General features: G+C 39.7%; 1 protein-coding gene across 1 annotated transcript in view; it reads right to left on the reverse strand.

Annotated features, from left to right (window-relative positions):
* Positions 1-2,515: 2,515 nt before the first annotated feature.
* Positions 2,516-18,235, reverse strand: part of CNBD1 (cyclic nucleotide binding domain containing 1) — a 323,306-nt gene continuing 307,586 nt past the window's right edge. Inside the window, exons 11-12 of the mRNA XM_054017211.1 lie at positions 4,764-4,823; positions 2,516-2,653 (exon numbers count right to left, since the gene is read on the reverse strand). Of these exons, the coding sequence (XP_053873186.1) occupies positions 2,516-2,653; positions 4,764-4,823 (198 nt within the window). The remainder of the gene's footprint in view (positions 2,654-4,763; positions 4,824-18,235) is intronic.

Raw genomic sequence — 18,235 nt, forward strand, 5'->3', positions numbered from 1 at the left:
AAGCCAAATAGGAATAATTTTGTACCACTCCCCAAAGCTGTTATTCGGGCACAACTCCCATTACATACTGTGGAATAAAAGTGTATACAGGCACTCCATTTGAGAGGCTGCTTCCAGCGGTGTCTACAGTTTTGCAGTTGCTTTAATTATGGACTCACTTAACAGAATTTAGAAGTCTAATCACCTGATTTTGAGGAGAAATCTAATAAATAGCTAAGTAGTATGAACTGCACTTTCAATCAAATGCATGTGCAAATTTGCAGACATTTATTGCAGGCAGGAAATTATACCTACTATCAGATGATGGGTTGGGAGACCCTTTTAAAATCAGGGCCACTGGGTAAAAAATCTGAGAGCCTAACAAATTTCCTATTCAAACAGAGGGTCCTGTGGCACCTTTGAGACTAACAGAAGTATTGGGAGCATAAGCTTTCGTGGGTAAGAACCTCACTTCTTCAGATGCAAGAAGTGAGGTTGCATCTGAAGAAGTGAGGTTCTTACCCACGAAAGCTTATGCTCCCAATACTTCTGTTAGTCTCAAAGGTGCCACAGGACCCTCTGTTGCTTTTTACAGATTCAGACTAACACGGCTACCCCTCTGATACTATTCAAACAAAACTTCTTACAGGTAACATAATCACTAGCGGCAATTTCCCCAAAACTGAGTGTCTATGAAGGACCCAAGTGCATCAAATATTTTTCCAAATATAAACTAAATCAGGTAAAATGTCATGCAAACTATAAGCATGGGAACCCCATTTCTTATTTTTTTCTGAAAGTTAATTTTAAAGGCCTCTGAGACTTTGATTACTGTAACTTCCATACTGAACAACTGCTGTACTGAAAAGCCATTCAGCTCATTGTCTCCCTCTCTATGGGCCAGATTCTGGCTGGTTCCTGCACAGGCAAGACAGAGGTGGCATGCACTTGTATACTCCTGCACAGGTGCTGGCAAGAATCCTGCTGGGGACAGTAGTTCTTAATACTTGCTATCACCAATGTAGGTGCCGAAGCAGTTGCAGGCGATCACCCAGTTAGGTGTACCCTCATTAGGGATGTAAAATCCACCACTCCAGCATTCAAACCCTGGGAACTGCCAGAAGGAACCTTCGCTAACTCAACCAGAATTCCTCCTGGAAGCCAGAGCGGTAATGCAACCCCTCTGCATTTGTTTTCATTGTTGGGAGGAGAGGGTATTACTGTACCCCCTTTGCCATCATTTCAAAGTTTGCAGTTGTAGATCCCAGATGCACAGGCAGTATCCAGTCTAGCATCCCAATGCTGTCAGTATGCAGAACTACCACAGAGGCGGGAATGCTACTTTCAAACTATTAATAAAGATAATAGCTACTCATCGATCCAGTGAATAATCAAAATTCCAGTTTTTGATTACAACAATACTACAAAGGCCATGGAAAAACCCTCACTCATGCTGCAAGTTGTTCACAATCCACTGAATATAAATTATTCTTTCGGCATAAAGATTCAAAATATCTATACATGAATCTTCATTTATAAAGTAGTGAGGGAAGTGTATTAAACAGCTGAGTCTGAGGCAAAAGTAAGGGTAGAATTAACATCTTTTGGGACTTCAAGGTTAGGGGTTTATGTTTGTATTGCAGGGCTGGCCAAGCAATAGATTGGTTTTCAACTCCCCATCCCTTTCATCACCTTTCTTGAGGTTGATGGCTCTTTTTCCTATCCTGTATGCTTTCTGATGAAGTCATCCTATCTCAGGGGATCCCCTGATGGGCAGAAATGTCTCTTCTTGGGCACATTTCTACATCTGCGCTGGGTACTGGCACAAGTCTCTTCAAATATTGTATACACACTACACTGAGTTGCTCCTCATGAGATATTCCAGTGTTTGACAGAACAAAACTGAGTTCTTCACTAGGATCGCAGGGAGAAAGGGAGGGACATGGAAGTCTCAGGAGGATAGAGGCATAGAAGTCAGTTGGAAGAAGTAAGGTGAGACTGCAGAGAAGCTGTGGAATGGACAAAAATATCTTATGCTTAGAATATCACACAAAAGTCTGTGGCTCCAAAAGAGAGCTACAAATAGCACAATTCACTATCTGTACAACTATGTAAAAATGCGTTCTTCTATGCAGGGAACCATACCCTTTTTCTTTACTATTGATTTCAATAAGGAAAAACTAGGCTAATTAAATGTGCTTTGTTAGGAAACCAGAATCCTCTTATTCCTGGAGTTTGTAATAACCTGTTAAAGCTGTCCTCAGGGTAACTCAATGTTAAGAAAAAGATGTACTTGCTTGTTTTTATTTCTTCCATCACAAAAAGATTAAATAGGTCATAGTGCAGGAAACAGGCGGGCAGGGAGAAGGAAGGGTTGCCAAGCCAAAATAATTAACAGCTGCATGCTGGTCTACAGAAACAAACAGGGTGGGCGAAGGATTTAATCTAGGAAGGCTGCTGGAAGAGCTCAGAGAGAGAGGATTGATGAAATGACTGTTGGCTTACATTGAAGTCCCCCGCCTCTCATACACTGCTGTCACTCAGACAACAATTCAATGATGCTTGTTCTGTCGATTTTTTTCCCCCTCTTGGCCGGATGACTCCACTCATGTGTCCATTTCCCCAAACCAGGGATAATTCCATTGTGAAACAATATATCCTGCACCACCTTGTTCTGACAAGAGAAAAATAATGTATTAAAGAGAATGGAAAAGTAACTATACACAAGCTTAAAAGAGGGGATACCATTTAATATGTAGCCTCAACACAGAGCAAATTCTGATCTCCATTACAGCCAATTTACCTCATTAACTTCAGTGTATATGAAGCCTAGTGGCCTAATTCTCCTTTCACTTGCTCTGGTGTAAATTGGCAGTAACCCTTTTGAAACAGATCAAGATACACCGGTATAAAGCCAGTGAATGTGAGTGGAGCCCCTGGGACTTTTATTTGATTTCAATGAGACTGTGCAGATGTAATTGAGTATGGAATCTGGTCCAGAATCTATAGGTCTGTACTAGAGATCACAAAGAGTACATCTAAACAATTAAACATCTGTGGCTGGCCCGGGTCAGCTGATTCAGGCTAGCAGGACATGAGCTTCAGAGCTGTAAAATTGCTGTACAGACATTTGGGCTCAGGCTGGAAGCCGAGCCCTGGAACCCAGCTGTGAAGATCAGATCCAGACCTGAATTCTCCCTGTAAGTTTGGGAAGTTTGGAGCCATCTTTATGGTTTGTTGCTATTTACAAAGAACTAGAAAACTGATTGTTTCCATTTAATTAACAAAAACATCTCTAAGAGATATTTCCATATGGGACAAAGGCAGAAACATGAATATTCTGCTAAACATTGAAGTTTTTGTGGCACCTTAGAGACTAACAAATTTATTAGAGCAGAAGCTTTCGTGGGCTACAGGCCACTTCTTCTTAGTTAGTCTCGAAGGTGCCACAAGTACTCCTGTTCTTTTTGCGGATACAGACTAACACGGCTGCTACTCTGAAACCTGTCATATTGAAGTTTGTTTGCTGTTATTGTATCGGTATTTAATCAGAATGTTAAATAATGTATATGGTATGTACTGTAAATTCTGATTAGAAGTGAAACTCTGAAGTTTGGTGAATAATGAACACAGTTGTGTCCTTTCTTTCTGAGTCTTGTGGCAGGCAGCTAAAACATAGAATATTGGAAAAAATACTATTTATTATTGGTATTTCTACAGCACCTATTGCTATGCTATCTAAACACTATGCTACCTAAACTTTCTCACTTTTTACTATTAAACTAATTTAGTTTTTTATAATGCAGCTGCATTTGATCTTCACATTACATGCAGGGAAAACTTTGTAGGATTGATTGTTAACAAGAAGGTTTAAAAAAAAAAAAAACAGAAGAAAATATAGCATTTTCAGTATCTCAAAAAGGCCTTACAATCACCAGCAGGACATCTGTTAAAAATCTAGCACTGTCTTGATCACATAGGGACATCTGAATACTTTAATGCAGAGCAGTGATAACACCTGCTAACAGATTAAACACATTATGTAGTGTTTTTTCAATAATATATCGTACTGTACTGAAATTTCATTTATCTTCTCATTTAGCTGCAGCTTTTATCAAAAAACAAATGGTTTAGGGATAGGACTGGAGGAAAGCAAAAGCATCCTAGTGCGGTGAAGAGTAATGAGATCTGATGTTCATCTGCAAGTTGGAGAGGGTTGTAGGACATGGGTGACTGCATTTTGGCAACCACAAACTACAGCACAATAAGGATCCATGTAAATTTAACTGATTAAGCAGCTGACTAATTGCTGCATAAACAAAATTGGAGATTCTTTATCTTATTTCTATAGCTACCTAAACCACATCTGCATATCAGTACACAATTAGAAGAACATGAATATTCTTAAATTGATCACTGCATACTGTACTGATTGGGTTTTTTTAATTACCATGATTATTTGTATTATTACTTGGCAATGAATTGGTGCATTTTAAAAAGAAGTTTGTTTTTTAAATCCGAAGGATATTTCTCCCCAAATTATATTCACTTTAAAGTAGATCAAATTTTCTTCTAAGCAAGACAGTGCCCCTTTAATTCCAACACAACTGTAAAAAGATGCATCTGAAATGATTTAGTTCTTAAAATTTCTATTAATATTTTAATTATATTAAAATTGATTTTTCTAAGGCTTCATAAAACTACTCATTATACAGGCCATTTCACATGTATGGAAGGATGCTAAGTAAGAGCTCTCCAATGTTATAGTTTATATATTGTAGTACCTTGACACTCTGCCATTCTTTGTGTTTCTCTTTATTTATATATTCAAAGTTGATCTCATCCTGCATGAAAACAGAACAATGCTGATTAGTTAAGTTAATGTTTTTTCAATTATTTAGTCTTTTGTGGCCTATTTTCAATAACTACCTAATTTTATAATCCCCTCAAGCCTGTATGATTTAATTTATATACTCCTACACAGAATACATCAGTGCAAACAATATGAAAATAAATATTCTTAGTTACAGAAACAGGAGTATTGAATAACTGTTCTCTACTAAGAATAAGAATGTTCCTCTCACAGGGAGACACAGGCTGACTCAAGAACCCCAGCTCATTAGGACAATTTTCCCCCACAACATTTTTTTTTTTAAATGCTGGTAACTACACACAGAACCCAGTTCAAGCAGCTGGAATCCTCTTCTCTTACTGCAGAAATCTAGGGGGGGACAGAACCTAAAAGTGTCCTCTACACAAAAAATGAGTCCCTTCAGTTTTGGGTTAGGCCAAACAGTCATCTAGCTAACTTGCCCCCAAATCCTTGTGCATAGTGATGACATCCTGATAGATTTGGGGCACTTTTTATTTATCTATTGCATGCATGCCCACAATACAATACGGAGACTGGCTCTGCTCTGGAGCCCTGAAAGAAATACTAACAGACAAAACAAATAATCAGTCTGACTTTGATGAGTAGGAACTGACAGAGGGGCTCACCACTTGTAGCAATGCCGGAATCTCAAGTCCGCATAACCTGAGGGGAAGTTCCCTGAGTGGTTTTATGGAGGAGATAGGCGGATAACATCACTGTAAAATAGACCTCGGAATGATCTCTGAGGTGCATACATCTCACAAACCTGCTGTCAGTTTCACTGGCTCATATGGCCAACTGGCTCCTTCAGGTAGCCAGTCTGGTGGTGTTTACAAAAACAATGACAAGGCTGTTTTCTGTAAAATTATCAGGCCCTGAAAAGGGGGAGCATTCCTGGTTAACAAGCAGACATGTTTACCTTGTTTATTTATTAAAAACGTAACTTGCATTGCTCATATTAATGCAGAGTAGGGTGGTGATCATAGTGGGTAGAGACAGTGTGAGGAGAGAGGGCATAAGAGTCAGTGATGGGGGGAGGATGGTCCTCAGGCAGTGAGGGTGAACTGTTTTGCAATCCCAGCAAAAATGATAAGGTTGGCCTGCCCAGAACCTTAGAACCTAGGCACTCCAAAATTGAGAAACACACAAATAGAGCCCAAGGAGCTTGCCAAAGGCTACAGGGAAAGAGTGTGAAAGTTAGGATTAGAATTCTGGAGTTCCTGGCTACAGGCCCATATGCAATCCAATATCTCTTATTCTAGAGTTAAGCTATTCTTAGTATACAGTTGAGTGTGAATATGTGGAAGTAACTCACGTGAATGATTTGCTGAAATTATAAAATTTGAGAGGAAAGGCTGAATGGCTCATGAAAGACAGAGCCTTGAGACTGAGCTCAGCCATCCCTTCACACTAATTCATGAAGGGAGAGAATGAGAACCCACTGAAGTCAATGAAAAAAGTCTCCCATTGACTTCAGTAGTTTTTGGATCAGGCTCTATATGCAATTTAGAAGCATTTAAAAACCATTCAGGACCTAGTTCTAACCTTTACAAGAACAAGAGTTCTGCACTTGGACTGATGGCTATACAACCTGTAGTCCTTTGCATAAAATTACCATCAGTGTCTCCACATTACAAGGTGCATAAGGCAGAATATTTCTGCTCTTGCATTTCAGAAGATCTACAGTGGCAGATCTGACTATGGATGAGATTCCATCTCCACATATGTTGCTACCTAAACTAAAATGGTCCGTGATTAATCAACACTACCTTTCCTCTGGCATTAATAAAAAAAATTGATGAGTGGGGAATGTAGGGAGGGGAATATTACTTTCCACTGAAAATATTAATTTCCACTAAAAGTGCTGTTAAGAGAAAAATGAAAGACTGCTTGGATCAATTAAATATCTGCAGTATTAATCACCAATGTTCCTAAGGGACCTACCAGAGAAAATAGAAGTGCCACTAGCAGTTATTTCTTAAAATTAAGAAAAACAGGTGAGGTGCCAGCAGACAAGAAGAAAGCAAGTATTGTGTCAGTCAAAAGGGTTTAATCGAGTAATTCTAAAGCATTTAGACTAATCCTATACAGTGTAAAACAGTGGAATAAATAAGGATATCAATATTAAGAAAGGAACAACAAAACTTCAACAGACAAATATGGTAAAAGTACTGGGGGATAGTGTCTCAGGAGACATCAATCAGTTTTGAAAACAGTAACTAAGATATGGGACATTATTATTACTATTATTAAAAAGTGCTCAAAAACATGCTAGAATCTTTACAGAAACACTGGCTCTTTCTCCACAATGTTACATAGAATTTATGATGGTGTAACTCCACTGATTTATATTCTCTATGAGAATCAGGCCCATAGGATAAGTCAGATCCCTAACCCATAGTGCTCACAATCTAAAGCCTTTACCTTGCACACAACTGTGCAAATACGGACTCTTACACCTATGCCGAATCTCTTTGCCTTCAGTGGGACTCGTCATGGGTGTACAAGTGTCATCAGTCCATTTGTTTGCAGGAGTGAGAACAGAAAGACATGGGAAAGGTGGAAGGAAGCAGCACAATATTGTTTGTATTACTTTTTTCACCATCAGATATTCCTTTCTTTGATCCAAAACACACAGCCTATTTTCCTTCTGCTTATTTAACCTATGACAGCCTTACCTCATATACTCTATTTTATCCTTTGATTTTTCCATTAACAGTATTTTTTAAACTCAACCTCATTCCACCCCATCTTTCCCACACATTCCTCCTTCCAATCTATGTTGATTAGTTGTTTTAACCCTTTCCTATAGGCAATCCCTGCCTGACATAGTTTCCCTACTTTCCTTGACATGTCCCACAATATAACCCCTATCCACTCCTGACACCTCCCACCCGACTTTCAAAGTCTCTTCCCCACATTCAGGCTGGTGTTATTGATGCCAGAGGGAACTCAAGGCAGTGCACCCCTTATTAAGAAACCACTGTTGCCTTGTCCTGTATCCTGGGAGAGGTGTAGGTTTTGCTATGCTATGATTATGGTATAGCTCCAGCCTCACATGCTCAAGTTCAATGGGAAAGGTTGCTGCGATCCTGGTAACCCCAGTGCCCAAGGAGGCCTGCCTGTTTCACTCTCCCCATAGACGACAGCTGTGCACATACTCCTGAGGCTTACAAAGAGGGAGAATTGCTCAGCGACTTACAGTTGTAAACCACAGAGCAATGACTTGGAATTTTAAAAAGGCAAATTTAGATTAGACAACAGGGAAAAGGTTTTTAACAGTGTGGACAGTTAGACAATGGAATAAATTACTGATGGAAGTGCCCCAGGCCCCTTTATCAGCAGCGTTCCAGAATAGGCGAAATTAAACACACTTGAGAGTATAGCACACAAGAAAACCCTGCTGCGGAGGGGAAAGACTAGATAAAAACAAACAGATTAGTTTCAGCCCAAAGGTAATATTCGATGGTTCGGGCCTGCTCCTGCTGAAGTCATTGGGAGTTTTGCCAATGATGTGAATAGAAGCAGAACCGGGCCCCTAATTTTTATGTGTCTCTTTCACCTTTTTTATTTTTCCACTGTGCCTCTTACTAGCCTACAATTTCAGATGAGCCATCCTGATTTTTTAACCTACCTGTCCCAGTACAATGTAGACCATCTCGCCAATTATGAATTGCATTGGCTATGAAAAGAATCAATGTTTGCTGACATGCCATTATGAAAAGAGGTAATTCTAAATCACAATAACTCAATATAAAAACCAGAGATATCACTTATGGAAATTTTATCTGCTTTAAATCTTGACAGATTTAGTATAACTATTGTGTAAGGAGCTTTTTAAAAATCAAATGAATGTGGTTTAGGGTTCACTATTAGATTGAATTGCCAGGATTTAGAACTTCAGAGTTGAAGTTCTTTGGGGGCAAGCATTCCATTTCGCTCTGTTAATTTTATGTTCTGACACCAGCTGCAAAGTGCCATTTACATCTGCAAACCCACTAAATCATAAAGGAGTAATCTTCAGCTCAAGCTATCCATCATTAGTAAATTGACTGATTGCAGGTGAGACAATATCCTCCCACTTAACAATCGTCAATTAGCCAATATGTCTATAGTTAATTTGGTCAGTATCAATTGCTGGCACATAGTATTTCCTTATTTACACTTCATTTTAAAATAAATGACAAACCCCTGTCAGTGTTACCCATGTCCTCCCTTCTTCCCTTTCCTCCTTTTGTTACAATTGGATTGAAAGATATTTGGATCAAGGATTATGTCTTGCTAAATGTTTATACACCACACAGCACAATAGGGTCTCAGTTCTGACTAGGGCCTCTCGGAGCTACTGCAATACCAATCATAATAGTAGCAGCCAGGGCCAGCTCTAACTTTTTTGCCACCCCAGGCAAAAAAGAAGAGTGCCGCCCCACCATAACACCCCTCCTCCAGTGCCACGCCGCCGACCCCCCCCAGCACCACACTGCGCCGCTGAAACCCCCGCGCCCCCCCCGAGCGCCTCGCCGGGCCACCCAAACCCCCGCCCCCACCCGACCGCCTCGCCAGGCTGCCCAAACCCTCGGAGCACCGGGCTGGGCCAGCCAACCTCCCTCCCCCCCCCGAGCGCCGCGCCGGGCTGCCCAAACCCCCGGAGTGTCAGGCCGGGCTGCCCAACCCCCCCAGCACCGCGCTGCCGAAGTCTCCGCCCCGCCCCCCCCAGCGCCGCACCACTGAAACAAAACAAAAAAACCCTTCGAGCGCGGCCTCGCGAACAAAAACAAAAACACCGTGAGTGCCCCCCGCCACCCCAACATTGGCCGCCCCTTATAAGGTGCCGCCCCAAGTACGTGCTTGGTCGGCTGGTGCCTGGAGCCGGCCCTGGTAGCAGCATGAAATTCAAAAGGTTTAGTACACAATTCTGTCCTCTGATTGACTTCACTGGGGAGCTGAAGCTGAGCTTCTCAGCTCAGAATGAGACAGCTGATTTTTATTCAAATATAGCCAATTATAAATGTTCATTTCACCTACATTCCCCTAGAAACTCTTTTGACCCAACATCTCTCTCTCCAGGAACTATCTGATATTCTAGAAAGCTTGTTATATTTTTCCTTATCATATTGGTGTCCATTTGAAGCCCAAAATGAACATAGCCCAGTCATAAATGAATCCATGACATTCACTTATGCTACATCTTGATAATCAATTTCCCCTCTCCAGGATTAAAAGTAGCAAGACTTTCAAAATATTGTACAGCTCCCTAGCCAGAGAGATTCCTATTGGCTACACATCTAAAAAGGGTCAGACATGTACATTATTTCTTCCAATGTCTATGCTAACAGACACACACTGAATTGGATCCAAGTCCATCTAAGGAGAGAGGCATACATGGAATTCAGTGTTTTGCTAAATCAACCCACTCTTTAATGGGACTCCAGAATCATGATCATGGAAGACAGTTTGATCAGAAAATCCATGCATTTTAGGGGATGGCAGAATTGCAGAAGATTTATTTATGTGAGCAGGCTCCTGCCAGCCCATTACTCCCTTTCCGCAAACTCTGGAAATACACATTGTGTCTCTGAGCACAATTTAGTCTTATAAATGTTAACAACTGACATTTTACTTTTCCCTAATGTGATGTTGAGAAAATAAAAACTTCTACTTTCAGTAGTGTAGACAATAGTATTACCCCCAAGAAATACAACAATAAGTAAATATTAATTAGCTGCTAAATCTGATACTCCAGTGCCTGTATAATAATGTATGCACTATGGGGTGAAGTAATCTGAAAGGTGATCTTCATTTTTCCTCATTCGTCATACCCATACTGCACTAGTAAAGAGGCTGTTATGTGTTGTAATTATGAGAGATCGATACCACCTACAGCTAATACTCTTCTTATTCAAAGAAATTCTAACCAACAGCATGGGTTCTAACTCCAGTCATTTTATTACAATACATAGTAATAAATACAACACTTAAGTATGCTTTAGATCCATCTAATTAACTCCTGATATAATTAACATATTCACATTTAATATTCTGCCCTCTCTGAAATACATACCATACTTCTGCTAAAAGAAAATCTGTAAATCCATTATATTGTTTACAGGTGTCAAAGTCGTAAGTATAGTTGTAAATTATTCAAAAGAGCAGTTTCTTATATTTAATCGTCATACTGCATCAAACACCATGAATGCAATAAAGCCATTGCAAAGTCCACATGCATTTAATGTCTTGTCACATAACAGAACCTTTAGTCCAGAGAGGCACCCTTCATGTCCATAACAACTTGGCACCCCTTAATTTGCAGGGGAATTCCTTAAGCGTAAAACAAACTTAAGAGTTGAATCTGTCCATCAAGAGAATCAGAAACATAGATTTCCTAATCCTGATGTAAGTGTGTGAGGAACAACAGCCAGTATTTTTTCCATATGATTAATTATATGTGCAAGGGCATTTCTATTCCATGCTCTTAAGTGCCTCAGGAAACCTAGGAGAGGGGTTGTTGTTTTGCTTTTTTAAAACATACCTCATACAATGAAAGCTGACTGGAAGTCTGGATATTAACGTTACAGAATGTAGCTGTGTACAATTTATTTTACTTTTCTAGCATCCAACTATGTCTTGTACACTCTATTGTACCTTGTTGTCAGACTTAAACCTTTTGGAGAATATTAACATTTAACTTGGTCTGTAAACTCTACCTATGTTTTGCGGGATAGAACTGGGCTGTTGCATGACAGTTTGCTTAGTAGTTCTATAAGAAACCATATAACAAATGATTTCCAGGGCTTTTCTTCTAGGTCAGCAGTTTGCAAACAGTCTTTCAAATTCAATTAAAATGCTTTATTTCCCCACTGGCCTAAGGATAATAAATGGAAGAACATCTGTACTTAATATTTCTCTCCTATAGAAATTCTTCGTATTACATACAAGCAAACTGAGGTGCATTGTCAGTGACTAGTTATTTCCGATTTCATTAAGACTGAAGGTTGTTAACAGGAACTTGATTCCTGTTGTGAAAGTAATGTTAAGGCTAATTTTGGCTAGTTGCAGAAATAATTAGTAAATAGATCAGCATAGCAGTTTGTTCTGCTGTTGTTTCAAAATGCCCCACTGTATCAATTCAATATTTTGCCATTAAGAATCAGGTGAGGGAACTGGCTGTGACAGCACTGTGTGTTAGAGCTATTTTAATATACATACAGTGCCTGACCTGAAGCGTGTTGAAGTCAGTGGAAAACTCCAATGACTTTCAATGGCCATTACATCAGGTCCCTGGGAAGTAACATGATTTTAGACCACTCAATTAGTGAGTCCATTCTTGGCCACCAACAGAGACCTGTAAGCTTTGATTTGACTTGAATAAATCTATGATAGTTTCATGAACAAGCTGAGAAAACCTGAGCTGAAACTTAAAGGAACAATCATAGAATTGGCCTAATTCTGACCTCACTTAGACAAGATTTACACTGGTGTAACTTTATTGACTTCAGTCAAGTTGTTTTTGATTTATATCAGTGAGATTAGAGGCCCAATTCATTCTCTCAGTGGCACAACTTGAAAGATGGGGAATAAAATCTCAGTAAAGATCCTCTTGTGAAGATCCTTCAACGTAATCCCATCAGGCACCTGTCCTAGCTAGTTTTTCGAGCTCCTGGTGGTACAGCAAAGTACCCCTGGGGCATGCTCAGATGGAAAAAAATACCACATTAAATCTATAGAGGATCCACAACTGTTGAATAAATTGTAACATCATGATGTAAATATCAGAAAAAAAATCTGCTAGAGATTGCTGCAAAGTGGTCTAAATCAGGATTTTATGCCTCTTTTTTATTCTCTGGTCATATGATCTCAGAAAATGTATCTGATTAATATAGCACATGGAAAGATTCAATTTCAAACTACATTTAACTTAACATTCAAACAGAGCTCTGAATTTTTTTCATTCTATGCTGGTGTCCTTCACTACACTAGAGTGTAAATCCAAACTGGCTTTGCAAAAATCAATGACATGACCTTCTGGAAAACATTTGGTGATGATACAAGTGTAGAAGACATGCAGCAAAACCAAAGAGAGACCCCCATGGGTTATGCAGCTTGAAAGATACTAGCTATTTTAGTATTATACCAAAGGTTATGATTTTGCAATGAGTATTTTAATTAAAAGTCATGGACAGGATGTGGGAAATAAACAATAAAACATGGATTTATTGAGAAGTCTGAGACCTGCTGTCCAGGGCTGAATTATTGGGATTTTCAAGAAGTCATGGAGGTCTTATAAAATCATGGAATCTGTGACCTCTGTGACAGATTCATAACTTTAATTTTATACCTGATTATGTGTGCCCTGCAAGTCAAAGGTAGTGAATAGCGTATTGCTTCATGGCTCCAAGTAGACTTCCTCAGCAACTGCTCATGTGTTGCTGTCATTCACAGCTTCCTTAGAAGGCTCATGTTGATCCACAAATATATACAAAATATCAGCTTTCTCTTGGAAACATCAACTGAAGGCATCCCTTCTGAAAGGTCTCACCATTCTTTTCATGCTGCTATTATACACTCTCTTTTACAGTTCCATGGATGCAGTTTCCTCACAGACAAAAGGAAATGTCTGTGTTTCTGTTTTATGAGGCAACATCTCTTTTGAGTTTTACTTTGCATGCAAATGCAACTGCACTGTTCAGTGTATCACTCAGTGTAGTCTGTCACCATGGAGACAGGGGCTTAAAAAGCAGGGTCATTCTGAGAAAGTGTGGAAGAATTGCATCCATTTACACATTGTAAGTTTAAAGTAGTAAAAGGTCTATTCCAAGAACTGGGATGATATTTTACAATACAGAACTCCACAATTATATTACCAGTGTTATGTGTCATCAGTGCATTAAGGCAACCAAGCACAGGGCTTGGTTTCCTCAAATAAGTTACCAGACTTAGTTTAGGACCTGTGAGCCGAGCACTGAAAACACTGGAGGCCAGTAGAGTCAGTCAGAACTGACACAGCTGAATTAATGTATCATCTGCTCACTGGAGTGTAGCTTTCCTCCATGGGTGGAAATATCCATATGGCAAAGAAGTTTATATGAACAAGTTTAGCTAAACTGCAATTATCTACTTTAAGGACAGTAACTTAATATTCCGGTTTTATGGAATAAGAATAGTGGAATATATTACCTACATGATCTACCTTCCCTAAATGTCTACATTGTGTATCCTAGGCCAGATTCTATACCATTGAAGTCAATAGTACAACTCCCATACAAGTCAATGAGGACAAAATTGGACCCCTTTTGTAAGGTAGCCTGTGTAGTTGGCTGCATACAGCCAAAGAATGAAAACATGACTTTTTTTTCTCAATGTATTGGGTAATGCTGAGATCCATGGATCTTCCTAGATATAAGAACTATGTTCCATTTACCACTATGTTGTCTGACATGCTTGTCTAGTGATTGCACAACTAATTAATTAAATGTTTGAACATGGTCTATAATCCCTAGAGCAATTATCTTAGCCTCTGCCATAAACAGATTCCATTTGATCAGCAAGAAGCTCAGCTTTCTGTAAAGTTGGTTTTGATGGCAGAAGAAATCATTTATATACGCATGACATGCCTGTTTCCTTTACCATCTGAAGGTGTATTATCTCACTGGACATAATACTTTACACATAAGTTCCCATAAATATATTAGTAGATATCTAAGTACGCTGGCAAAATGAGGATGTGTTTACTACCACTTGTACTTTCACCATAAGTTGGTTAAAGCTGAAACCACAATTGCATACCCAGTTATTAAGAAGGAAAAATGCATAAAATATGTATGTTGCCTTCAATATCAATACAGTCTTAGCAAAGCAGGTGTCCTGCATATCCCCATTACTATTAAAGGTATAGATTTCAAGCATATCTAACTAATGTTTAAAGGGTAGCACAGGTTCACCAGCCTCAGGAAGAAATGCAGAAGGATGTATAAGAGATATAGGGTGAAATGTTTAAAAGTCCCTAAGTAACTTAGGCTCTTAAGTCCCATTGACTTTCAGTGGATATTAGGCTCCTAAAGGCCAGATTTTAAAGAGATTTAGGTGCCTATCTGCATCTTTAGGTGCATAAATACCTTTGAAAATCTATCTCTGAGGGCCTTGCTGCCATAGATGTCACCTCCCTATACACCAAAACCCCTTACAATGACAGCATCACTGTCTGCCTCAAACATCTACAAGACAATGGACAACACAAAGATATCCACCCCAAACATTGCCATACTCATCCATTTCCTCCTCACCTATAACATTCAATACCAAATACTTTGCCCAAACCATGGGAACAACCATGGGTATAGGATGGCTCCCCATTATGTCAACCTCTTCATGGACCACCTTGAGGAAGAATTTCTGGACAAATGTACCATGAAACCAATGAAATACTTGAGATATATCTATGACATTTTCATCGTCTGGACAGATGACCTAAACTCCTTCACAGATTTTTCACCACAACTTCAACAAATAACTCCCGTCCATCCAACTCTCTCTAGAATGCTCCCACACCAGCATCAACTTCATGGACACCATGATCCGCTTCAACAATGGACCCCTGAAGACCAGTATATACAAGAAATCCACAGATTACCACTGTGACTGGGGTCTTTGCAGGGAGCCAGCTGTGGTCACTCAATTAGGGTGAACTGCAAAGAATGGGGTAGCCAAACCCCCAAAACTGGTGGACATTCCAATACTTAAATGCACCAAGCCAGCATAAAACAGCTTCTTTATTACTTTACTGGTTACTCAGAAGTCCAAACAACACAGTTCCCTTAAAGTGATCCAACCTCAGGCCTCCATCCAGTTACCCACATCAAATATGATGATTTCAGTAAATCTTATTTCATCATTTAAAAGAAAAGGTTCTACCAATCCCTACAGAAAGTGCCTGTATCACAGCAGTTTCTATAGGTGGGCTGCAGTGTAACTCTTAAAAATGTATCTTACATTCAAATACCGGTATTAACATTTTAAAAGTAGCCTACCCACTCTGCCTCATGGGCTGGTCTACACACATAAATTACAGTGATTTGACTGAGCTGGTTTCAAAATTGATCTATTTGAATCAGTACCAACCTCTGTGGACACTCTTACAACAGTTAAGGTGGTTAAAATCAATTTAGTTTAAATTTGATTTATCATATTAAAATAAATCTATTTAAAGGTGCAATTTTTTAACTGTGAGGGTAATTAACTGTTAGAACAACTTACTAAGGGTTGTGGTAGTTTTTCCATCATTAAATCAAGATTGTCTGTCTTTCGAAAAGATACGCTCTGGTTCAAATAGGAGTTAATTCAGGGAAGTGCTACGGCCTGTGTTATGCAGGATCAGACACATTACCTCCCAGGTTAATGAATGTTTCAGATCTTACCCAAATACACACTACAGCCTGTTCTTATTAATTAAAATCTAAAGGTTTATTTATAGAAAGAAAGAAAGAAAGAAAGAAAGAAAGAAAGAAAGAAAGAAAGTTAAAATTGGTTAAAGGAATCGATTACATACAGTAATGGCAAAGTTCTTGGCTCAGGCTTGTAGCAGTTATGGAATAAACTGTGGCTTAAGTCAAGTCTCTGGAGTACATCCACAGCCTGGATGGATCATTCAGTCCATTGTTCAGAGCTACAGTTTGTAGCAAAGTTCCTCCAGAGGTAAGAAACAGGATTGAAGACCAAATGGAGAAGATGCAGCTGCCTTTTATAGGCCTTGGCTACACTGGCAGTGTACAGCGCTGCAACTTGCTGTGCTCAGGGGTGTGAAAAACCACCCCCCCCCTGAGCGCAGCGAGTACAGCGCTGTAAAACACCAGTGTAATCAGAGCCTGCAGCACTGCACGCTCCCTCGCAGAGCTGCACGCTACTCCCCTCAGAGAGGTGGAGTACATACAGTGCTGTGAAGTCCTGAGTGTAGCCAAGGCCAGAATCTCTTGCATGCGGCCAGTGCTTCCTTTGTTTCAAACACAAGCTGCTCAGCACATGGCTTGGAAGCTTAGAGTTCTCTCCATAGGCATTTCCCTGCATGCCTTGCTGAGTCATAAGGGGTACCTGCCTTCTCTCAATGGGTCAGTTGTATAGCTGATGGTCCTTAATGGGCCATCAAACAGGCTAGGCAGTGCTGATGCTAAACTGTCTGGGGGTGTCACCCAGAAGCATAGCACAAGTTTGAAATACAGACATACATATCTATAACTCATAATACAAAGGTGATACAAACATATAAACAAGATTATAATATCTGGCAAATTATGACATTATTGCAGATATCTTACATGGCATATCTGGCTGATTACTTCATGGGCATTACCCAGGAGCAAACATTTGAAATCCAGGTATAGAGCCAATATTATAACTTTAAATACAAAAATGATACATGCATACAGATTACATAATCATAACCAGCAAAGCATAGCCTTTTCATAGACATCTTACTCGACAACCTTTGTACAATATTTGCTGCAAATATATAACAGTGGTTGCAACAATGATCTATCTGGTCATATTTTAATCAGATAACGTCACAACCACACATACCTTTACACCCCAAACAAACCAAGACATCTGTTATCTACAGCCAGGCCCTCAGATACTACAGAATATGCTCCAAGGAGAAAGTCCAGGATATACACCTTACCATGCTTAAAAGCGTCTTCACCAAACAAGGACATTCCACTAGAGAAGTAAATTGCACCATTGAACAGGCCACCCAAATACCCCAAAAGAACCTGCTTCAATACAGAAAAACAACTCTCTGACTGCACACCTCTATTTGTCACTTACCACCCTACATTGGAACCCATACATGATATCATTAAACAATTACAACTCATACTTGATGGAGACCACATCCTGAAAGAAATCTTTCCCAAACCCCCTCTTCTGGCCTTCAAACAACCCCCCCAACCTCATCATCAGAAGCAAGCTCCTCACAGACCAGGACCCCCCACAACTGAAAGCGGCACCAGACCCTGCCAGAACAACAGAAGCAAAACCTGCAGACATATCTCCACTACTACAATGATCAACACACCCCAGAACCCTCTTTTCAAGATCCATGAGTCCTACACATGCCTATCACAACATCTGGTGTACCTCATCCAGTGCAATTAAATGTCCCAACAACAACTATGTGGGTGAAACTAGACAATCCCTAACATCTCGAATGAACTCTCACAGAAAAATGACAAAAAGACAAAAACACCATATCACCCATGCGTGAATACTTTTCACAGACTGATCACTATATCTGGTGTCTCAATTCTCATCCTCAAAGGAAACCTGCACAACACCTTCAAAAGACAAGCCTGGAATCTTAGATTTACAACTTTGCTAGACACTAAAAATCATGGT

Source organism: Malaclemys terrapin, chromosome 2, assembly GCF_027887155.1.
Source record: "Malaclemys terrapin pileata isolate rMalTer1 chromosome 2, rMalTer1.hap1, whole genome shotgun sequence".
Classification (NCBI taxonomy): Eukaryota; Metazoa; Chordata; order Testudines; family Emydidae; genus Malaclemys; species Malaclemys terrapin.